Raw genomic sequence first — 25,297 nt, 5'->3', positions numbered from 1 at the left:
CTTTCTTCATGGTGCTTTTCAGTGATCTAATGAAGAGGTCAGTTGAGACTAATGAGACCAGCTTAATTCTTCATCTTCTATAATGCTGGACTAAAAGTGTCTTCGGAAGCCCCACTCAGTTGCAGTATTACCAGACAAACAAAGGCCTGTCATTACTACTTCCGAATCTGAGCAATTACCAAAAAAAAATGCAGAACTGATGGAGGTACAGTTTTCTTCTGACATTATGCATTTCAGAAGTTCTTGAGGTAACTGAATTAAAAATTTAGTAACATAAATTGTCTGACTTACTGAATGAGCTCTAAGGACAGCAATTATCTTTGAGAGGGCCATGTTCCAAAGTTCATCAGTGTATGCCCTGGTTACTAATCCTTGGGTCACATGTAAAATGTGATCTTCCACCACAAAGAACCTAAGAACAGTAATTACCAAAATAACATGAGTTAAAAAAAAATTAAAACCTAAATACCAAATCATTAGTTCTGACACATAACACAATATCAAAATAATACTTATTGCCATATTAGATACATACCCTACAATTTGAGTGAAATATCTTCTATAGCCATCAACTGTTTCATGCTTTAAATGAAAAATAAAAATCAATTTAAAACAATAAATATCAGTAACATAAAAGTAAATTCCAAATCAGTACAACATTTATTAACAAATATTTATTGAGAGTCTCCTATATGCTGCATACATTTTTAAGGCACCAGGGATACAATGGTAAATAACAAAAAGTCCTTACCCCTCATGGAACTTGCATTCGAAAGGAAACGAACAATAAACAAATTAAAAAGTCAATATGATTTCAGAACCTCCTTCTCAGCAGGCTAGTTCAAGCTACCATCATCTCTCACTTGGACAATTACATCATTCTCCTACCTAGTCTTCCAAGCTTTCAGGCTTGATCCCTACAGTCTATTCTCAAGATAGCTGCCAGAATGATAGTTTTCAACCAGTAATCAAATAATTGTATCATTTGCTAAAAACCCTCCAATGACTTTTCATCTGATTCATAATAAAAGTCAAATTCCTTTGAAATGGTCTACGATTTCCTATTGTTTATAATTTTAACAAAAGGTATACAGGAAAATATTTGATCATTTGAATTTCATAAAAGTTTATTACATGAAATATAACAATTAAGTTCAAATATTATATTTTATATATTTCATAAAAGTGATCAAAAATTTCAAACATCTGGATTTTTTCAGGGAGGGGACTGTTATTATTTTTTGGCTTAAAAATACTATGATCAGAGAATATAGTCTACATGACACAGATGTTTGATATTTCTTGATACTTGCTTTATAACACAGTATGTAGTCACATTTTATAATGTTCCATGTGTACTTAAAAAACTGTTTCTACAGGTGTTGAAACAGAATTCCTTTTTTTTTTTTTTTTTTTTTTTTGGCTGCACTGTGTGGCTTTTGGGATCTTAGTTCCCCGACCAGGGATTGAACCTGGGCCCATGGCAGTGAAAGCGCTGAGTCTTAACCACTGGACCCTCAGGGAATTCCCAAACAGAATTCTATACAGTCTATTAGATAAGCCTATTAAGCATGTTCTGTATTCTTACTGATATACTGTCCACTGGCTGGTAAGATACTGAAGCATCCACTATACTTATAGATGTTTTTACTTATCCTTTAAGTTGTGGCAATTTTGCTTTAAATATTTTGAGTCAATGTTATCAAGCACTTATAGATTTAAATTACCATTTTTTATCAGCTCTAAGACAAGTTTTTTTTATCATTCTAGCTTTTTAAAATTATATTTAAGTAGAGAAGGAAGAAGAACAGAAGCAAGAAGAACGACAGAAGCAAGAAGACAGCAGAAGCAAGAAGAACTACAATCCTGCAGCCTGTGGAACAAAAACCACATTCACAGAAAGATAGACAAGATGAAAAGGCAGAGGGCTATGTACCAGATGAAGGAACAAGATAAAACCCCAGAAAAACAACTAAATGAAGAGGAGATAGGCAATCTTCCAGAAAAAGAATTCAGAAAATGATAGAGAAGATGATCCAGGACCTCAGGAAAAGAATGGAGGCAAAGATCGAGAAGATGAAAGAAATGTTTAACAAAGACCTAGAAGAATTAAAGAACAAACAAACAGAGATGAATAATACAATAACTGAAATGAAAAACCCACTAGAAGGAATCAATAGCAGAATAACTGAGGCAGAAGAACGGATAAGTGACCTGGAAGACAGATGGTGGAATTCACTGCTGTGGAACAGAATAAAGAAAAAAGAATGAAAAGAAATGAAGACAGCCTAAGGGACCTCTGGGACAACATTAAACGCAACAACATCCACATTATAGGGGTCCCAGAAGGAGAAGAGAGAGAGAAAGGACCCGAGAAAATATTTGAAGAGATTATAGTTGAAAACTTCCCTAACATGGGAAAGGAAATAGCCACCCAAGTCCAGGAAGCACAGACAGTCCCGTACAGGATAAACCCAAGGAGAAACATGTTGAGACACACAGTAATCAAATTGGCAAAAATTAAAGACAAAGAAAAATTATTGAAAGCAGCAAGGGAAAAACGACAATATACAAGGGAACTCCCATAAGGTTAACAGCTGATTTCTCAGCAGAAACTCTACAAGCCAGAAGGGACTGGCACGATACAGTTAAAGTGACGAAAGGGAAGAGCCTACAACCAAGATTACTCTACCCAGCAAGGATCTCATTCAGATTCGATGGAGAAATCAAAAGCTTTACAGACAAGCAAAAGCTAAGAGAATTCAGCACCACCAAACCAGCTCTACAACAAATGCTAAAGGAACTTCTCTAAGTGGGAAACATAAGAGAAGAAAAGGACCTACGAAAACAAGCCCAAAACAATTAAGAAAATGGCAATAGGAACATACATATCGATAATTACTTTAAATGTGAATGGATTAAATGCTCCAACCAAAAGACACAGGCTTGCTGAATGGATACAAAAACAAGACCCATATATAGGCTGTCTACAAGAGACCCACTTCAGACCTCGGGACACATACAGACTGAAAGTGAGGGGATGGAAAAAGATATTCCACGCAGATGGAAATCAAAAGAAAGCTGGAGTAGCAATACTCGTATCAGATAAAATAGACGTTAAAATAAAGAATGTTACAAGAGACAAGGAAGGACACTACATAATGATCAAGGGATCAATCCAAGAAGAAGATATAACAATTATAAATATATATGCACCCAACACAGGAGCACCTCAATACATAAGGCAACTGCTAACAGCTATAAAAGAGGAAATTGACAGTAACACAATAATAGTGGGGGGACTTTAACACCTCACTTACACCAATGGACGGATCATCCAAAATGAAAATAAATAAGGAAACAGAAGCTTTAAATGACACAATAGACCAGATAGATTTAATTGATATTTATAGGACATTCCATCCAAAAACAGCAGATTACACTTTCTTCTCAAGTGCGCACGGAACATTCTACAGGATAGATCACATCTTGGGTCACAAATCAAGCCTCAGTAAATTTAAGAAAATTGAAATCATATCAAGCATCTTTTCTGACCACAATGCTATGAGATTAGAAATGAATTACAGGGAAAAAAACGTAAAAAACACAAACACATGGAGGCTAAACAATAGGTTACTAAATAACCAAGAGATCACTGAGGAAATCAAAAAATACCTAAAGACAAATGACAATGAAAACATGACGATTCAAAACCTATGGGATGCAGCAAAAGCAGTTCTAAGAGGGAAGTTTATAGGTATACAAGCCTACCTCAAGAAACAAGAAAAATCTCAAATAAACAATCTAACCTTACACCTAAAGGAACTAGAGAAAGAAGAACAACCAAAACCCAAAGTTAGCCAAAGGAAAGAAATCATAAAGAGCAGAGCAGAAATAAATGCAATAGAAACAAAGAAAACAACAGCAAAGATCAATAAAACTAAAAGCTGGTTCTTTGAGAAGATAAACAAAATTGATAAACCATTAGCCAGACTCATCAAGAAAAAGAGGGAGAGGACTCAAATCAGTAAAATCAGAAATGAAAAAGGAGAAGTTACAGTGGACACCGCAGAAATACAAAGCAACCTAAGAGACTACTAGAGGCAACTCTATGTCAATAAAATGGACAACCTGGAAGAAATGGACAAATTCTTAGAAAGGTATAACCTTCCAAGACTGAACCAGGAAGAAATAGAAAATATGAACAGACCAATCACAAGTAATGAAATTGAAACTGTGATTAAAAATCTTCCAACAAACAAAAGTCCAGCACCAGATGGCTTCACAGGTGAATTCTATCAAACATTTAGAGAAGAGTTAACACCCATCCTTCTCAAACTCTTCCAAAAATTGCAGAGGAAGGAACACTCTCAAATTCATTCTATGAGGCCACCATCACCCTGATACCAAAACCAGACAAAGATACTACAAAAAAAGAAAATTAAAGACCAATATCACTGATGAATATAGATGCAAAAACCCTCAACAAAATACTAGCAAACAAAATCCAACAACACATTAAAAGGATCATATACCATGATCAAGTGGGATTTATCCCAGGGATGCAAGGATTCTTCAATATATGCAAATCAATCAATGTGATACAGCATATTAATAATTAATTATTAATGAAGAATAAAAACCATATGATCATCTCAATAGATGCAGAAAAAGCTTTTGACAAAATTCAACACCTATTTATGATAAAAACTCTCCAGAAAGTGGGCATAGAGGGAACCTACCTCAACATAATAAAGGCCATATATGACAAACCCACAGCAAACATCACTCTCAATGGTGAAAACCTGAAAGCATTTCCTCTAAGATCAGGAACAAGGCAAGGATGTCCACTCTCACCACTATTATTCAACATAGTTTTGGAATTCCTAGCCACGGCAATCAGAGAAGAAAAAGAAATAAAAGGAATACAAATTGGAAAAGAAGAAGTAAAATTGTCACTGTTTGCAGATGACATGATATTATACATAGAGAATCCTAAAGATGAAACCAGGAAACTACTAGAGCTAATCAATGAATTTGGTAAAGTTGCAGGATACAAAATTAATGCACAGAAATCTCTTGCATTCCTATACACTAATGAAGAAAAATCTGAAAGAGAAATTAAGGAAACTCTCCCATTTACCATTGCAACAAAAAGAATAAAATACCTAGGAATAAACCTACCTAGGGAGACAAAAGACCTGTATGCAGAAAACTATAAGACACTGATGAAAGAAATTAAAGATGATACCAACAGATGAAGAGATATACCATGTTCTTGGATTGGAAGAATCAATATTGTGAAAATGACTATACTACCCAAAGCAATCTACAAATTCAATGCAATCCCTATCAAATTACCAATGGCAGTTTTTACAGAACTAGAACAAAAAATCTTAAAATGTGTATGGAGACACAAAAGACCTCAAATAGCCAAAGCAGTGTTGAGGGAAAAAAACGGAGCTGGAGGAATCAGACTCCCTGACTTAAGACCTTACTACAAAGCTACAATAATCAAGAAAATATGGTACTGGCACAAAAACAGAAACATAGATCAATGGAACAAGATAGAAAGCCCAGAGATAAACCCATGCACCTATGGTCAACTAATCTATGACAAAGGAGGCAAGGATATACAATGGAAAAAAGACAGTCTCTTCAAAAGTGGTGCTGGGAAAACTGGACAGCTACATGTAAAAGAATGAAATTAGAACACTCCCTAACACCATACACAAAAATAAACTCAAAATGGATTCGAGACCTAAATGTAAGACCAGACACTATAAAACTCTTAGAGGAAAACACAGGAAGAACACTCTTTGACATAAATCACAGAAAGATCTTTTTTGATCCACCTCCTAGAGTAATGGAAATAAAAACAAAAATAAACAAATGGGACCTAATGAAACTTCAAAGCTTTTGCACAGCAAAGGAAACCATAAACAAGACGAAAAGACAACCCTCAGAATGGGAGAAAATATTTGCAAACGAATCAATGGACAAAGGATTAATCTCCAAAATATATAAGCAGCTCATGCAGCTCAATATTAAAAAAACAAACAACCCAATCCAAAAATGGGCAGAAGACCTAAATAGACATTTCTCCAAAGAAGACATACAGATGGCCAAGAAGCACATGAAAAGCTGCTCAACATCACTAATTATTAGAGAAATGTAAATCAAAACTACAATGAGGTATCACCTCACACCAGTTAGAATGGGCATCATCAGAAAATCTACAAACAACAAATGCTGGAGAGGGTGTGGAGAAAAGGGAACCCTCCTGCACTGTTGGTGGGAATGTAAATTGATTCAGCCACTATGGAGAACAGTATGGAGGTTCCTTAAAAAACTAAAAATAGAATTACCATATGACCCAGCAATCCCACTACTGGGGATATACCCAGAGAAAACCATAATTGAAAAAGACACATGAACCCCAATGTTCACTGCTGCACTACTTACAGTAGCCAGTTCATGGAAGCAACCTAAATGTTCATCGACAGACGAATGGATAAAGAAGATGTGGTACATATATACAATGGAATATTACTCAGCCATAAAAAGGAATGAAATTGGGTCATTCGTAGAGACATGGATGGACCTAGAGACTGTCATACAGAGTGAAGTAAGTCAGAAAAACAAATATCGTATATTAACACATATATGTGGAACCTAGAAAAATGGTACAGATGAACCGGTTTGCAGGGCAGAAATTGAGACACAGATGTAGAGAAAATATAAAAATTATATTTAAGTATATATTGCTTCTATTCTTTTAGTGGTTACAGAAATTACATTATGCATACTTAAGTAATCAAACTCTAAAATTAATCAATAATTTTACTCTTTTCTGGACAATTCCAAAACTGTAGAACAGTTTCACTTCATTAACTTCCATCGCACTCTAATGTTTATGCTATTGTTACTGTGCATTTCAATTCTATCTTGTTTTAACGTCCATAATATTTTATTAATATTATTTTCTACAGTCAACACAGATTTGTCCACATATTTACACTTTCCTTGCTATTCATTCCTTCTAGCATCACATATCTTCCATTTGGCATCACTTTCTTTTTGACTGCAGTATATCCTTTTTTTAGTAAGGGTGTCTTGGTAACAAACTCTCCTCTTCTTTGCCTGAAAATGTCTATCTTTGCCCTTGTTCCGCTGAATACAGAATCCCAGGTAGACAGTTATTTTCCTTCAGTATTGAAAATATTCCACTGTCTTGTTTATTTGAAAATAATCTCTTCTCTCTGGGTATTTTTGAGGTCTTCTCTTTATCTTTGTTTTTAAAGTCAAATTTACTGAGGTATAATTTACATAAAGCAAAATTAAAACCCTTTTTACATACAGAGCCCAATGAGTTTCGATGAACGTAGACATTTGTGTAACCACCACCAAAATCAAGATATAGAATATTTCTGTCTCATAAAAAGTTCCCTTTATGCCCCTCTATAGTGAATCACTCTGCCCAACTCTTGCCCGTTGTCACGGATCCCATTCTATCCCATAGTTTTGCCTTTTCAAAAATGTCATATAACACAAATCGTACTATACATAACTTTGTTGTATCTGAATTTTTTCACCTAGAATGATGCTTTTAAGATTTATCCATGTCACTGCATGTATCAGTTTCTTTTCTACTGCTGAGTAGTATTCCATTATGTCGAGGTACAGCAATTTGTTTATCTATTCACTAGTTCACAGACATTTGAGATGTTTCCAGTTTCTGGCATTTATGAATAAAGCTACTATACACATTCACATATGAGCCACTATGTGGATAAATTTTCATCTCTCACGGGTAAAAACCTAGGAGTGGAATTGCTGGGTCATATGGCAAGTGTATGCTTAACATTATAACAAACTGTCAAACTATTTTCCAAAGTGGCAGTACAATATTTATACCTATCAGAAGTTTATGAGAGTTCTAGCTGCTCCAAATCCTCACCAGCACTTGCTATTATCGATCTTTTTAATTTTAGCCATTCTAGTAGGTATGTAGAGGTATCTCATTGTGGTTTTAATTTGCATTTCCCTGATGAAAAATGATATTTAACATCTTTTCATGTGCTTATTTGCCATCTGGGTATCTTTGGTAAAATGTCTATTTGAATCTTTTTAGTCTGTCTTTAGTTAGTTATACAAGTTCTCTATATGTTCTGGATACAAGCCTTTTATTAGACATGAGTTTTGCAAATATCCTCTCCATCTATGTCTTGTCTTTTCATTTTCTTGACACTGCCTTTTGAAGGGTAGAAATTTTCCATTTTGATGTTCAATCTATGAATTTCTTTCTTTTATGGTTCATGCTTTATGTATCTCACCTAAGAAAATATTGCCTAACCCAAGGTCACAAAGATTTTAACCTTTGTTTTTTCCAAAAGTTTTACAATTTTAGCTCTTATATTTGGGTCCATGATCCATTTCTTGAAATGTTGCATGAGGTAAGCATCAACATTCATTTTTTTGCATATGGATAATTTCATTCTCTTGTAGTCAAAAGACACACTTTGTACAATTTTTTAATATTTATTGAGATTTACTTTATTACCCAGAATATGATCTATCTTGGTGAAACTTCCAGGTACACTTGGAAAAGCACGTGTATTCTGCTGTTTTGGGTGAATTATTCAATAAATGTCAATTAGTTCACTTAGCTCATAACGTTTTTCAGGTCTTCTATTTTCTCTTTATCTTTGGTGTTCTACATTTTCATTTTAAGTTCTCTAAAAGTGTACTTCTTTTTATTTAACCTACTTGGATTCCTTGGACTTGACTGTGTAGGTTTCTGTTTCTCATCTGTCTTAGTAAATTCTCAGGTATTACCTCAAATATTCCTCTGTCCCTCTTGTTCTATCCTCTCTTTCTGAAACTGCAACTAAATATGTTAGACCTCTCTGTATCTCCTCTATCTTTCTTCTATATTTTTATTCTTTTGTCTCTCTATGATGTAGTCTAGAAATTTCTTCAGATCAACTAAGAGAATTCATCAACCTGTTCACAAAATTTTTCATGTTGGCTAATATATCTTTAATTACTAGGTATTCTACTTGATTTTTGTTTCACATTTTTTTGGTAATTCCTTTAGAGTTTCTTGTTCCCTATTGATATCAGCAAGTTTGCCTTTTATTTCTTTAAATATAATAGTGTTATTTTATATTCTATGCCTAATAACTCAAATATTGAAAGTCTTTTACAATTTATTTCTGTTGTCAATATTTCTAATGATTCTCACTTGTTTGATAACTAATTCTGAGTATGAGTTGCTAATTTTCCTTGAAACCTCAACTATGGATATCCTTTAATTTGGTATGAAGGTTCGGAGAAGAACTGCATTTGCTTCTACTAGGCACCTGGAGACAATATCAAAATGGAACCACTTTAAATTTTCAGCTTGAGATTTTTTTGATTATCCAAGTAGAATCAATTTGGATTGCAAACATATTTGAGGAACTGCTTGTTATGAATTCTCAGAGATTTTTTTTCTTTGTTCACTCAGCACCAGGATTTGGGATAGGCAATTTTCTTTAGTGTATTTGACAGAAGGACCAGAGAGGTTTTGCTAGATGGTTTTATGTCTAGGTCATACTAATAATGGGCTATAATTCTTTGGAGTCTCAGCCTTACAAAGCAGACAGTCTCTTATCACCCACTTTGGGTGACTCTAGGCTTAGCCCCCTGCACCCCTATGTCCTCAAAACTTATGCTTTCCCATTCAGCACATGCCCCTAGGATAAAAGCTACATTCAGTCCTTCATTATGCCTGTCTGAATTTCTTTCCTCATTTAGGTTTTCCTGTTTTTTCTTATATTTAGGTGTATTGAGGTATAAGTTATATCAACAAAACTCTTTTTCATGTGCTGTTTTTCTATGTGTTTTCACAAATACATCTAGTCACATACCTATCACCATAACCAACATATAGAACAGTTCCATATTGACTTAGTTTTTTTCTTTTTTTTACATTATAGATTATTTTATTTCAATTTTTCCTTATTTTTCTACAGTGAATACATCACAATTTTATAACCAAAAAAATACATATATTCTTGAGAATGACTAATAAAAATCCCACAAACATAGCCTTTTCAGATTACTTATTTAGTCTTTTTCAGGACTATACTTTCCTACCTGATCCTCAGCACATTTAAAAAGAATTTAAGATTTTAAAAAATGTTTTATCCAGCACCTTTAGTTGTTTTTTCAGTAGAACAATTAATCAAGATACACAGTCTACCACATTGTCAGAAACTAATTATCACTCCCTGACATTTTATATATTTACTTATTTACCTTCTTATGTATTCATTGTCTTATTTATTCATTTACAGTCTATCTTCCCTAACTGAATGTAAGTTCATGAGAGAAGGGACTTAGCCATTTTGTTCACTGCTGTAACCTTCACACCTAAACCAATTATTGGAAATGGTAGGTATTCAATAAATATTTGTAGTTGAATGCATGCCTTGAAGAAATTAAAGAGGATAAAAACTTCAACATAACCAATTCAAAATTTTCACATACTTACCATATTTGACTGGGGTTGCAATACCAGTCTTGCCTGTTTCTTTCTTTGTTTTCGGTAATAATTTTCAAATGTTTCCTCATCACCCTAAAATAAAATCAGAAGAGTAATGAAAAACACACATACACAAACACACTGCTAAACGGATAACTTTACCCCGTAAGAGTCATTTTTCAGTTTTTAACAACTGGATTTAAATGCGGAATGGTATTTCATATTGAATACCAAGAACAAGTTTTGGCATTATGGTTCATAGATAGTAACCTTGTTTGGTATCATGACAATTAAGAAGACTAAAGGTAAGTTCAAATAATTTGACTGTTGCCCAACTTGTCACTTAGCCTTTATACATTTTTGACTAACAAAAGAAAATATGGCTGTCAGTGAGGGAAACTAACTAACAAAATTAGTTGGCAAGCCTCAACTTCTGAACACGTTGTACAAGAACTAAGCAAATCTGACCATAGGACAAAATATACTATTTCTAACATGGTTTACTATTAATCTGCACAGGAAGAGAAAGGGAGGAACCCTTATGTGTATACTGTCCCTTGATTAATTGTTAAAGAAGACTTCTCCTTTATTTGGCACCTTGGAAGTTTTTACACATCAAGACAATGCACAATGGTACCACCAGGTATCAGTGAAGGATATGTCTTTCTTTTACAAAGTGAGTGTGGTAGCCTCCAAGACGCCCCCCAAAGATCCCTTGTGTAGTCTCCTCCCACATTGTACCAAGGTTGGTCTATGTGACCAATAGGATGCAGTAGAAGTAAAAGTATGTCACTTCTGAGATTAAGTTATAAAAGGCATCATGGTTTTCATTTGGTCTCTCTCAGATCACTCCCTTCTGGGGAAAGCCAGTTGCCACGTCATGAAGACTATCAGGCAGACTTGCAGACAGCCCATGCGGCAAGAAACTGAGACCTTCTGCCAACAGCCACATCTGTTACACAGGTATAAAGATACAGTCTTTCCCAGAGGACTTAGTGCCTGTTGACATAAACTCCCAGATAAAGATATATAAAGTGTCTGTATTAAAAACTGAGTGTTGTGTTAAAGAGTCAAGTCAATTACTAAATGCAGCAAATCTTTATGAAATATCAGGTAAAATGGAAGGCACTGGGGAAAGAACAACAAACAACACTCATGGTCTCTTGCAGATCATACACATATAGAACAGGAATAATACCAAGTAACAGAAGTGCCTACTGGAACTCACTGTAGTATGGTGCCATATAAGACAGAAAAACTGAGCACTATCAAAGCAAAAAATCATTCTTCTACACCAAACTCAAAAACTTATAGGAGAACATCCAATTTGAAAGGAGTTGTGAAAGAATAAAACTTCATGTGATTAGACAAAAGGAAGCCTAGTTTTCAATGTTACTACAGATAGCAGTGTAATCGTGATGGAACCTATCCTCTGTTTGCCTCAGGTATGAATGCAGTTAAATGTATATACTACCACCTCACACTGAAAAGAATCTACGAAGTTAAGGTAGTTTATACTCACACACATTGAAAGATCAGAGAATAGACTAAAAGTATTATTGTTTTGATACTACACTATGATTTATTATAGCTTTAAAAAGAGAAATTCTTTTTAAAGGTCTATTCAATAAAGTTCAACACACTTGTAACGTCACTTACTTATCTGTAAAACAAGTTTACATTGATATTGTGCTGTTAGATAACTTTCACCTCAGCTAGGAAGTGCAGAACTAGTCCTGTCTTTTAATAGAGGACTAAAAGAAAAAAGTTAACAAATAAAGATAGTTCTATTTGCTCTAATTAACATAATTACCATTCTTTTTTCAATTACATAAATAATCCAAACCTCAAAACTCCTTAAAAGTAAATGGCTTAAGAAGGCGGTGGGATGACATATTCAAAGCACTGAAAGAAAAACCAAGAACTCTATATCCAACAAAACTACTCTTAAAAAGCAAAGGAGGGCTTCCCTGGTGGCGCAGTGGTTGAGAGTCTGCCTGCCAATGCAGGGGACACGGGTTCGAGCCCTGGTCTGGGAAGATCCCACATGCAGCGGAGCAACTAGGCCCGTGAGCCACAATTACTGAGCCTGCGCGTCTGGAGCCTGTGCTTCGCAACAAGAGAGGCCGCATTAGTGAGAGGCCCGTGCACCGCGATGAAGAGTGGCCCCCACTTGCCGCAACTAGAGAAAGCCCTCGCACAGAAACGAAGACCCAACACAGCCATAAATAAATAAAATAAAATTAAAAAAAAAAAAAAAAAAAGCAAAGGAGAGGGAATTCCCTGGTGGTCCAGTGGTTAGGACTCTGTGCTTTCACTGCCAAGGGCCCAGGTTCAATCCCTGGTTGGGGAACTAAGATCCCACAAGCCACGCAGTGCGGCCAAAAAAAAAAAAAAAAAAAGCAAAAGAGAAATTAAGACATTCCCAGATAAGCAAAATTGAGAGAATGTGACACTACCAGAACCTTCCCTAAAAGAAACACTAACAGGAGTACTTCAGGCAGAAATGCAAGGACACTAGACAGTAACTCTAATTCACATGAAGAAATAAAAAGTACCACTAAACGTAAATACAGAGGAAAATATAAAGACAGTATATGTGTATTTTTGTTTGTAACTCTTTTCTTCTAATTTAAAAAAACAACTGCATAAAGAGTTATAAAATTATAAAACTGTGTCAATGGCTAATGTGTAAATATATAATTAGTATGAGAATAACACAAAGGAGAGGGATTAATGAGAATTATACTGTTTTAAGATAAAGATGTTACTTGTAATTCCCAGGGCAAACACTAAGAAAATACTAAATATATAAATGTGTGTGTGTGTGTGTGTGTGTGTATAAACAAATGACAAGGGAATTAAAATGGTACATGAGAAAATATCTATTTAATGCAAGAGAAGGCAATAATGGAGAAAGAGAGGAACAAAAAAAGACATCACACATATTAAAACAACCAGTAGATGTCAATACTACTTTATCAGTAATTACGTTAAATATAAATGAACTAAACAATCCAATCAAAAGGAAGAGATCAGCAGACTGAACTGAAAAAAAAACACAGATCCATCTATATGCTATCCTACAAGAGACACACTTTAGATTCAAAGACACAAAAAGGTCAAAAATAACATAATAAAAAAATATACCAAAAAAAAAAATATATATATATACCATGCCAAGAGTAACCAAAAGAGCCTGAGTGCCTATACTAATATCAGCCAAAATAGAATTTAAGACAAAAAGTATTACAAAGAAGGACATTTTATAATGAAAAAAGGTCTTACCATGGAGACATAACAATTATAAACATATACACATGTAACAACAAAGCCTCAAAAATATATGAAGCAAAAACTGGCAGAACTAAGGAAGAATAGACAATTCGACAGTTATAGCTGGAGGCTTCAATAATCCCACTTTTAATAACAGATGAAACAAGCAAAAGATCAACACGGATACAAAAGATTTGAACACTATAATCAACTAAACCTAACTGATGGCTATAGAAAACACCACCCAACAACAGCCAGATACACATTATTCTCAAGTTTACATGAAACATTCTCCAGGATAAAGCATATGTTATGCCATAAAACAAGCCTCAATAAACTTAAAAGGACTGGAATCATACAAAGTATGATCTGCGACTACAGTGGGATTAAATTAGGAATCAATAACAGAAGAACTTTTGTTTGTGAACAGAAATTCACAAACATGGAGATTAAACACATTTCTAAATAACTAATGGGTTAAAGAAGAAATCACAGGAAATTAGAAAATACTTTGAGATAAATGGAAACAAAAACACAACACACCAAAACTCATGGAATGCAGCTAAAGCAGTGGTTAGAAGGAAATTTATAGCTTTAAATGTCTGTATTAAAAAAGAAGAAAGGGACTTGCCTGGTGGCACAGTGGTTAAGAATATATCTGCCAGGACTTCCCTGGTGGCTCAGTGATTAAGAATCTGCCTGCCAATGCAGGGGACACAGGTTCCAGCCCTGGTCCAGGAAGATCCCACATGCCGCGGAGCAACTAAGCCCATGTGCCACAACTGAGCCTGCACTCTAGAGCCCGTGAGCCACAAATACTGAGCTCGTGCACCTAGAGCCTGAGCTCCGCAACAAGAGAAGCCACTGCAATGAGAAGCCTGCACACCGCAATGAAGAGTAGCCCCCGCTCGCCGCAACTAGAGAAAGCCCATGTGCAGCAATGAAGACCCAATGCAGCCAAAAATAAATAAATAAATAAAATTAAAAAAAAAAAAGACTCCACCTGCTAATGCAGGGGACATGGGTTAAATCCCTGATCCAGGAAGATCCCACATGCCACGGAGCAACTAAGCCCGTGTGCTGCAACTACTGAGCCTGCGTGCCACAACTACCAAAGCCCACACACCTAGAGCCCGTGCTCCACAACAAGAGAAGCCACCGCAATGAGAAGCCCACACACCACAACAAAGAGTAGTCCCCACTTGTCACAACTAGAGAAAGCCCATGCGCAGCAACGAAGATCCAACACCACCAAAATAAAATAAAATAAAATAATTTTTTAAATAAATAAAAAAGAAGACAGATCTCAATCAATAACTTAAACTTCTACCTACATGAAAGAAGTTGGACACAAAAGGCCACATATAGTATGATTCCATTTATATGAAATACCCAGAATAGGCAAATCCATAGAGACAGAAAGTAAATTAATGGTTGTCAGGGACTGGGGGGAGGGGAGAATAAGGAGTGACTGCTAACAGGTAAGAGGTTTCTTTTTGTAGTAATAAAATGTTCTGGAATTAGTTGTAATGGTTGCACATCCTTGTGAATTATACTAAAACCACTGAACTGTATACTTTAAAAGGGTAAAATTTTGGGTATATGAATTATATCAGAGTAGTGCTGTTATGTTTTTTAAAGAGATAATTGTTTAACCAAAACTAAAAACAATGTAGTGTGGAGTAAACAAATGTAGAAGTAACATATTTAAAAGTAACTGTGATACAACAGTACAAAGGCAAGAAGGGAGAAATGTAAGGTTCTTTTAACATACATGAAAAGTATACTTGAAAGTACACCATGATTAAGTTAAAGAAAAAAGTAAATGCCTTACACACAGTGGATATTTCACAAATAAATACTGCATGAAGGTTTAGAGCTCAATGAGCTTGTGGTCAGCCTTTAGAAAAGCAGGCCTAAAATGCATACCTGTCTTTTTAATAATACAAATATACACACACAAACGTGTATACACACATATGTATACACACACAGACATACATATATATATATATATATACATACACACACATGCACATATACAAAAGATACTTACCAGAACAGAATAAATGTGCAAACATCGGTAAACAGGGGAAAAATCAACAAGATCCTGAACAGTTAAGACCTGAAAAATAAAACCATTTTTTAAAAATTATAGGTCAAACTACTAGTCTACTGTTGAATAATATAAAGTTAGACAAGGAGATTCATGGACTTCGTGTTATAACATTTATCAACTATAAAAAGCACACACTATAAACACAATGCCTTTTTTATTTTGTTTTGGCATTTGTTTAGTAATTCATTCTGCATATATTTATCATCATTGTTGACTATTTTAGATTATAAGGTAATAAAGGGGAGAGACTGTGTATCTTTAACATGCTTGACAGATTACCAGAAAATTGCTATGGATAACTAGATACATCATTATTGCTTCTGGTAAAGATGGTGCACAAATGTATGATGTACCTATAGATGAAGTTCCTTCTCTTATGCATGACTTATCATTATTTCATCAAGTTGAAGAAATCATCATTATTATTTTATGGAACACTAACAAAGAAAAAAAAAACACTACCACTTGAAACTGTAGTATCATCAATTTTAAGATGTTTCCTGATTCTGAGATGTTAATAATATTTTTTAAAGTACACCTTACAATTAAAGAAACAGTAATATAAAGTTCCCCAAACTTGAGAAATAAACTCTTTTTAAAGGAACACATTTCTATTCTCATGAATCCTCTGAGAGAACTTAAAGTATTTTTATTATAGAATTACTTATTTGGGAAAATGACAGAAACAAAATGTAGTAATAATTAAATAGATCGAAAAGAACAGGGAAACAACCAAGTTTCTCTTAAGAGTATGGATTTGGGTGTCGGGCCTGACGGCAATGTTCCCAGCAATTAAAGATATACAAAACAGACTAGGGAAAATTGAGACACGAAGACTAGATGGTCCATTTTTACCATTCTGAATCTCAAGGGAGAAAAGACTTACAGAGATTCTCTGAATACTGATTAAGAAAGAGCAAAAAAGTAGATTTCAAAAACATTTATTTCATTTCAAGGGACTAATCAGGTCACATTAATTCCACATTAGAAAGACATTAAACTATTTAAGGCTGTTTATTTATCTGTATATCAGACATCTACTATATATGCAAACATAAATGTATATACATACATATATACATATTAACATACATATACATACACACACATATACACACACACACTCACAAATACATACAGACTCACTCATCCTCACGCATACAATGCAAATGTACATACTGAACACTCAGTGGTTCCCCCAAACACAGAGAAGCCATGGACACATATTTATATGGTTCCTCTTTAAGCAAAGTTGTTTTTTTTCTAACTTTTTGGGTTTATTTATTTATTTATTTATTTTTGGCTGTGTTGGGTCTTTGTTTCTGTGCGAGGGCTTTCTCTAGTTGCAGCAAGCGGGGGCCACTCTTCATCGTGGCGGCATGTGGGATCTTCCCAGACCAGGGCTCGAACCCGTGTCCCCTGCATTGGCAGGCGGATTCTCAACCGCTGCGCCACCAGGGAAGCCCTATATCGTTCCTCTTTAATCAATCAATTAAAAGTTCTTACTACACCCCAACAGTGTCCTTAGAAAAAGAATTTAAACTCTCACTGACAAGGCAAAACTTATAAACAATTGGGAATACTAGACTCCTCATGGTATTAAGTAAATTCAAAAGGAATTCAACGGAAAAGATAAAAAGTAGGCTCAACAGAAGACTTCGTGGAGGGAACAAAAGAAGCACTAGGACTAGGAATGAATTTGAATGAAGAGGATAAAAGAAAGCAAATATTTAAGAACAATTTCAAGGTTTCTAGACTTAGTAAAACTTTTTTAAGAAATTGAAAACTTAACTTTAATCATATTAAAATTATTTTGTAGTATCTCAGCACCAGCCGAAGGAAAAAAAGCTAGGCTATCCAGAATTAGTCTAAATGGCAAGGTTAAGCCATCATGCAATTAAATATCTGCCACAGGTAATTAAATTATGAGTGATCACTACAAAAATATCATTAAATTTACACTTTTACTGCTAATTATGGCAGAAAACCTAGGTTCAACCATCTGCAGCTTACAAATATAATCTACAATATATCTTGTTTATCTGTCAATTATTCAGTCTAACATTTCAGATGACTCCTTTGCCCTAATAGCTCATTACAAACTGATGTACGTAAATTCAGTTTCCACATGGCAAGACTGAGTGTCACACAGACAACATTACAACTCAAGAGGAAAAAAAACATCCAATAATAGATGAGGGATGGAGGAAGGAAAGAAAGGGAAAAAGGAAGAAAAGAAAGGAAGGAAGGAAGAAACAAAGATAGAAACAAAAAAAGATACAAAGAAAGAAAGAGAAACAAATTCCCATCACCTCCTCTTCATTCTCATCCTCTTCCTCAAATACAGGTTTCAATACAATTTCATTCCTTTCTTCTGGAATTCTATCATTTATATACACAGTCTTCCCAAATTTTACATTATTTTGCTTCTGCAGAATAACACTGAAGAGTTTCTGCTGCTGTGCCTATTTGGGAAAAAGAAAAATTAAGATTATTTGAAAAATTATTGTAGTCAAAATTGGTTCAAGAATTTATTCATATTTTCTCATCTTTTTAATGTCTGTAGGTGTAAGATCTGGAATGATGTCCCATTTTTGTTCATGATTTGCACCCTCCTTTTTTCAACAGTCTTGCAGGGGTTATCAATTTTATCTGAAAAGACTAAGAACCATCTTTTGTCTTTGTTGATCCTCCCTTTTGTATTCTGTTTTCTATTACATTGATTTCTACTCTTGATTATCTCCTTCCACTTTCTTTTTTTCAATTTTATTTTATTGTGGTAAGCAGCTTTAACATGAGATCTACCCTCTTAAATTTTTAAGTGTACATACATATTACATTATTAATATGTATATCAATAATTTAATACATTATTGTTGATAGGTATAATATTGATATTTATAGAAGACCTCTAGAGTTTGTTCGTTATTTTTTTTTTTTTTGGCCGCACTGTGCGGCTTGTGTGATCTAGTTCCCCGACCAGGGACAGAACCGGGCCCACGGCAGTGAAAGCTCGGAGTCCTGAGACAGGCCTAGGACCTGGGACCCTTTGCTTCAGCGCTGCAGTACTTGCACCTGGACGAACCTCTCCTCCAGCAACAAAATACAAAGAAACTATAAGGGACTAAAAATAACTGCATGCATGCACAGTTGGGGCAAATTGTGGACAAAAGATACAAAGAGACCAAAAAACCCCACTGCCACTTTTTAAGAGCCCAGAGCAAAAGCAGGGTACTGCGCAAGCCCTCTACACACTAGGCCACCTAAAGGGTGGGCAGAACACCTAAGCCACCCCTCCGGCCTGACCCATGGACACACCCCTACCCTCACCCCATATAAGGAACAAGCTCGCCCCTCCTCAGGGAGTAAGCAAGCAAGGGAACCTGTGGTCTGTTCTAGCTCCCCCCTGCTGTAGCAGGGGCCCCAATAAAGCCTTGGCTGAATTTCTTGTCTGGCCTCTAGTCAATTTCTATTGATTAGGGATGGCCAAGAACCCTGGTAGGTATCATTAACCACTGGACTGCCAAGGAATTCCCTAGAGCTTGTTCATCTTATACTGAAACTTTATGTCTGTTGATTAGTAACTCCTCATTTCCCCCTGGCAACCACCATCCCACTCTTTGATTCTATGAATTTGACTAACTTAGATAGCTGATAATTTCCTCTTTAAAGGCTGGATAGTATTCCATTATAGGTACATACCACATTTTCTTAATCCATTCATTTGTCAATGGACGTTTACATTGTTTCCACATCTTAGATATTGTGAATAATGCTGCAAAGACCATGGGAGTGCTAATATTCGTCAAGACCCTGATTTCAGGTTTTTTGGATAAATACCCATAGTAGAACATATGATAGTTCCATTGTTAACTTTTTTTTAAAATTAGTTGATTTATTTTTAATTTTTTTTGGCTGTGTTGGGTCTTCATTGCTGCGCACGGACTTTCTCTAATCGTGGGGAGCAGTGCTCTTGGATGCGGTGCTCGGGCTTCTCATTGTGGTGGCTTCTCTTGTTGTGGAGCACAGGCTCTAGGCTTGTGGGCTTCAGCAGTTGTGGCATGCAGGCTCAGTAGTTGTGGTTTGTGAGCTCTAGAGCACAGGCTTAGTAGTTGTGGCACACAGGCTTAGTTGCTTTGTGGTATGTGGGATCTTCCCGGACCAGGGCTCAAACCCGTGTCCCCTGCATTGGCAGGCAGATTCTTAACCACTGCGCCACCAGGGAAGTCCCCATTGTTAACTTTTTGAGGAACCTCCATACTGTTTTCCATAGCAGCTACACCATTATGCATTCCCGCCAACATTTTGCAAGAGTTCCAATTTCTCCACATCCTTACCAACACTTGCTATCTTTTGTTTTTTTGATAATAGCCATCTTGAGAGGTGTAAGGTGACATCCCATTGTGATTTTGATTTGCATTTCCCTAATGTTTAATAAAGTTTAGCATCTTTTCATATATCTGTTGGCCACTTTTATGTCTCCTTTGGAGAAATGTCTTTTCAAATCCCTAGCTCATTTTTTAATCAGGTGATTAGTTTTGTTTTGTTTTGTTTTTTTGCTATTAAGTTGTATGATTTCCTTACATATTTTGGAGACTAACCCCTAATCAGATATACAGTTTGCAAATATTTTCTTCCATTCCGTAGGTTGTCTTTTCACTCTGTTTCCTTTGCTATGCAGAAGCTTTTGAGTTAGATGTAATTCCACTTATTTTTGTTTATGTTGCCTGTGCTTTTTGTGTCATATCAATACTTCTACTTTCATTGAGTTTAATTTGCTACTGTTTCTCTAACTTCTTGAAATGGATACTTAGGATCATTGATTTCTGACTTTCTTTCCTAATTTATAAATTAAAGCCTACAAATTTCCCTTAAACTTGACTTTTATCATATCCTACAAGTTTTTCATATATCACATTTTCATTATAATTCAATTCAAAATATTTTCTGGTTTCAAATGAGTTTCTTCTTTGACCCATAGGTTATTTAGAATTTTATTTCTTAATTTCCAAATATATAGGGATTTTCTACTTATTTATTACCAGTTTCAGGAATAATTCCAATGTGGCCAGAGAATATGTTCTGTATTATTTCAATCCTTTGAAATGTATTGACATTTCCTCTATGGACCAAAACATAATCAATTTTGATAAATGTTCTTTAAAAATGTATATTCTGAAATCAAGAGAGATAGTGTTACATGTGTCAATTAGGTCAGGGTTGCTAATCATTATTTAAAAGGACTAAATCCTTACTATATCTATTGGCTCTAGTAGTTACTGAGAGGAGTGTTGAAATCTATTATGATTGTCAAGATGTCTATTTCTCCTTTTAACTCTGACAATTTTTGCTTTTATATATTTTGAGACTATGTTATTAGATAGAAATAAATTTAGAATTGTTTATTTTCCTGATGAACTGAACCTTTTATCACTATGAAATGTTACTCTTTCTTAAGCTTTTTGTCTTAAAGCCTACTTTAATATTAATGTACATACATCAGCTTTCTCTTGGTTAATCTTTGCATGATACACCTCTTCCATCCTTTTGCTTTCAACCTCTCTATATGTTTATATGTAAGATATGTCTTCTTAAAGCAGCATAATTTAACAGAGTTTTTAAAACTCATATCAATTCCCCTCCCAACTTAAATGTGGTTCTTGTTTCACACTGTTAATTCTATACATACGTAAACCTCATAAGATGATTTTGTTTCATACAGCCAATAGATATGTAGTTTTATCCCAAATAGTTGCCCTTTCTATTTACTTCTGCATCTCTGGCCTTCTAACTGGGATGATTTTATGTCTGAAAACACTAATATTTCCTTTAGTGCAGGTCTGCTAGAAAAAAATTCTCTAGGTTTTTATTTATCTGAAAAATACCTTCATTTCACCTTCATTTCTAAAAGATTTTTGCTGGGTACAGAATTCTAGGTTGACACATAAGGTTTATCAGCACTTCAGATATACTTTTCACTATGTTTTGGCTTCCATTGATTCTGCTGAGAAGTCAGCTATTGACTGATTTTATTATTGTCCTTTTGAAGATAATACATTTTTTCCTCTGGCTGTTTTAAAATTTTTCTTCATTAGTTTTCAGTATTTTACTATTATATGCCTAAATATGGGTTTGTATTTCTTCTGCTTAGAATTCATAGCACTTTTGTGGCTTCAGGGTCTGTCCATATTTTTTATGCCCTATTCTCTCTCTTTTCTCCTTCTGGGACTATAATTACATATACATTAAACCTTTTCACCTTACCCCATATGTCTCTAATCTCTTTCCTGTACTTTCCATTCTTTTGTCTTTCTGAGCTGCAATTTGGATATTTTCCTCTGACCTATCTTCTGGTTCATTAATTCTTTCTTCAGCTGTATCTAATATGTTCTGCCTCCTATACGATGAGTTCTTAATTTGTTAATGTATTTTCAGTTTTAGAATCTCCAGATGATTTGCTTTATGGTTTCCAATGATCTCCAAATTCTCAATCTTGTCTTATAATTCCTTGAATACATCGGGTTGGTCAAAAAGTTCATTTGGGTTTTTCCATAACATCTTAAGGAAAAACCCAAATGAACTTTCTGGCCATGCCAATATTAATTAATTAATATTAAAGTCTATGTCTAATAGTTCCATTATTTAGACTTTGTTTTGCATCCTAGAGTTAAGCTTTATATCAATTACCAATGAGTATACTCCTCTTCCTTTGAGTGATTCAGGTCAAATAATGATTCAATTATTTTAATGACCTTTGGTTTGGAGCACTGTCAAGGTTTTACAAAACAATTACCATTAATTTTTTTTTAAGAGAAAAACCAAATATATTAATTTAAAAACACTAGAAAAATTTAAAAGATATGATACATACAGGAACATACATAAAATATGCTGCCTTAACTCCAATGGATTATTCGTAGAGAAAAATGTCTACTAACCTCACAGAAGGAACCATGGTATCAAGTTGCAAGCTTATTTTATTTTCCACAGAAAATGACCACAGCTTGTGAAGACTAGGAATGCAGAAGCTGTTATCCCACAACTGACTTAATTATTGACAAAAATGAACATTTACACAGATGAATAAGTTGAGAAGCCTTATTTTTTTTTTTTACGCATTTTAGTGATACTTCACTATCAGAACTTCATTATCAGAGATTGAAAAAAACATAGGCTTAATTCCAGGATTTTAATTTCCTTACATAACGCATATTAGTGGAACATTCCCTCTGTTGTGATAGGTCAGATTGTAGCTACTCTGTTCTGTTAGCATGTAGAAAGTTTACCCACTGCCTCTTTAGGGTGAATTTTCTCTGAGGAATACACTACTGCCAATCAGACCTTTCTAATCCCAGGTAATCAGACCATGCAAATCACAGAAATCTAGCTCTGCCCTCACCTAGACCTTAAGGCTGGCTCCAGAGGCTTGTGCTTAAGAAAATCATTATCCCTTCTCCTCCATTACCATTATTAACCTACTCACTGGAAAAAAAATCAGAATTCCCTTTCTCCCTCTGTGCCCAAACTTATTTTGTCTATGATTTTTGGTTTTCAGAGTAAAAAAACATTTATTTAGAACACTGCTTCCAAACAGTGTTATGTACAAAACTAACATTTCACACATTATCAATAGATACTCCTTGAAAAAAGGGTTCTATGCTCAAATAAGTAAGATAAATATTACATACTTTACCTCCCTTCCAGGGGATTTACAATTCATAAGAAATATGCTTAACTTTATTTAACCCAGGTTTCCAAAACTTATTTGACCATTTAGTCCCGTTTTCCCCTAAAGAACACTATTAAAATGTGTGCCAGGGGATATAATATGAAAATGTTAACTGAGACTATGAACTTTAGGTATTCAATGACAAATTAAGCATCAGACTACTCACAGTGGATTCATCTATCACATTAGAATGAGGAAAAAAAAAAAACACTACAAATGCAAGTCTGCCTTTTACTTTAAAAAATTCTCCTTAGAGAAGCTAAAGCTCAGCTCTAAATTCCTTCAAAAAAAAACTTTTTGTGCATCTCATGCTAGGCACAGTGCTAGATCTCAGGAAGGTAAAAATAAATAGGATATATCCCCTCACTTTAAAAACTCACTGTCCAGTTAAAAACACAAAATATGCAATTATAATGTAGTGTGAAAAGTACAACAGACATATGCACTGAGGAGGAAGAGACCATCTCTTGCTAGCAGTAGTGAGACAGAGGAAGGTAGATTTTACAGATGAAGTGATACTTAAGTCAGCTTTTGGGGGGAAAAAAAGCAGCAATTCATCAGACTGGAAAATTTAGGAGAATGGAAGGCATTCTAGGTAGAGGAAACAACCAGTGTAGTCAAAAATTTACGAGATGTGTACTTCTGTAGCACACAGGGAGTATCCAGAGATGAGGCTTTTGTTTCATGCTGAGGAATCTGAACTTAGGTAAAGAGTAACTGGGAATCACTGAAGAGTGAGTGATGTGGTTATACTTGAATTTTAGGATAATAAGCAAAAGGAGAAAAGACTAGAGATAAGGAGAATACTTAATTTGATATAACAACAGTCTGGGTATGTACAGCAGAGGATACAGAATCTACAGATATTTAGAAGTAAAATTGATAGTTACTAAGTAGGACTTTGTAACAAACTACTTAGAGTATAAATACTCCTGAAAAGTCTAAAGTACTCCCCAGTTTCTGGCTTGTGAAAATAGGAGATACTACTATCTGAGACAGGAAATACAGAAAACACAGATTTAGTGAGAAGATAATGAGGTTACTTTCAGAAATGCTAGGTTTGAAGTGCCTATAGGACATTCGAGTGAATATATAACAAGCAAATCCATAAATGGGATATGAGATCATAGAATTAAACACAAGATACAGAGAACCTCCAAGGGAGGGAGCTACTTAGCAAAGTACAAGGTTTCCATTTATGTCACCTAAGGAGATTCCAGAACCAAACTGTGATTCTGACACTTTATGAGAGACTCCAGAAGGCTTCCAATGCTCAAAAAAACCACAAGATATTAAATGGGTGCAAGAAGGGAAACCAAAATTGAACAAAACACAAATTTTCTTATCAGATCTTAAGGACTCTAGTTGTTCCATCATAAGAAAGCTCTCTAACCTCTCAGTTTCGTGGGAGACACCTTCTAAAGGAAAAATTGTAAGGAAAAAATCCCTATAGACAGATGATTAGGAAAGGCTTCTGTATAAAACATCTGTCTTTTGGTTGCAGAGGTAGGGAGCTTTATTGTTTATACAAAAAAAAAAAAATAGTGGTGAACCAGGAAGAGTCTATTCCTGCCCAGCAGGAAATTCTCATAAACCTTAAGTCCTAGAGCCCATGATTTGGTGGACTGCCTAGGTAGAAAAA

The 25,297-nt window shown here is 34.9% G+C and overlaps 1 protein-coding gene across 4 annotated transcripts in view; it reads right to left on the bottom strand.

Moving 5' to 3' along the window:
- Window positions 1-25,297, bottom strand: part of EXOC6 (exocyst complex component 6) — a 207,209-nt gene that overhangs the window by 115,933 nt on the left and 65,979 nt on the right. For all 4 annotated transcript variants that reach the window (XM_068548220.1, XM_068548217.1, XM_068548218.1 and 1 more), the window contains exons 7-11: window positions 18,239-18,391; window positions 15,864-15,932; window positions 10,541-10,624; window positions 536-582; window positions 292-412 (exon numbers count right to left, since the gene is read on the bottom strand). In XM_068548220.1, the coding sequence (XP_068404321.1) occupies window positions 292-412; window positions 536-582; window positions 10,541-10,624; window positions 15,864-15,932; window positions 18,239-18,391 (474 nt within the window). The remainder of the gene's footprint in view (window positions 1-291; window positions 413-535; window positions 583-10,540; window positions 10,625-15,863; window positions 15,933-18,238; window positions 18,392-25,297) is intronic.

Source organism: Eschrichtius robustus, chromosome 7, assembly GCF_028021215.1.
Source record: "Eschrichtius robustus isolate mEscRob2 chromosome 7, mEscRob2.pri, whole genome shotgun sequence".
Lineage (NCBI taxonomy): Eukaryota > Metazoa > Chordata > Mammalia > Artiodactyla > Eschrichtiidae > Eschrichtius > Eschrichtius robustus.
This window is presented reverse-complemented; position numbering and strand designations above follow the sequence as displayed.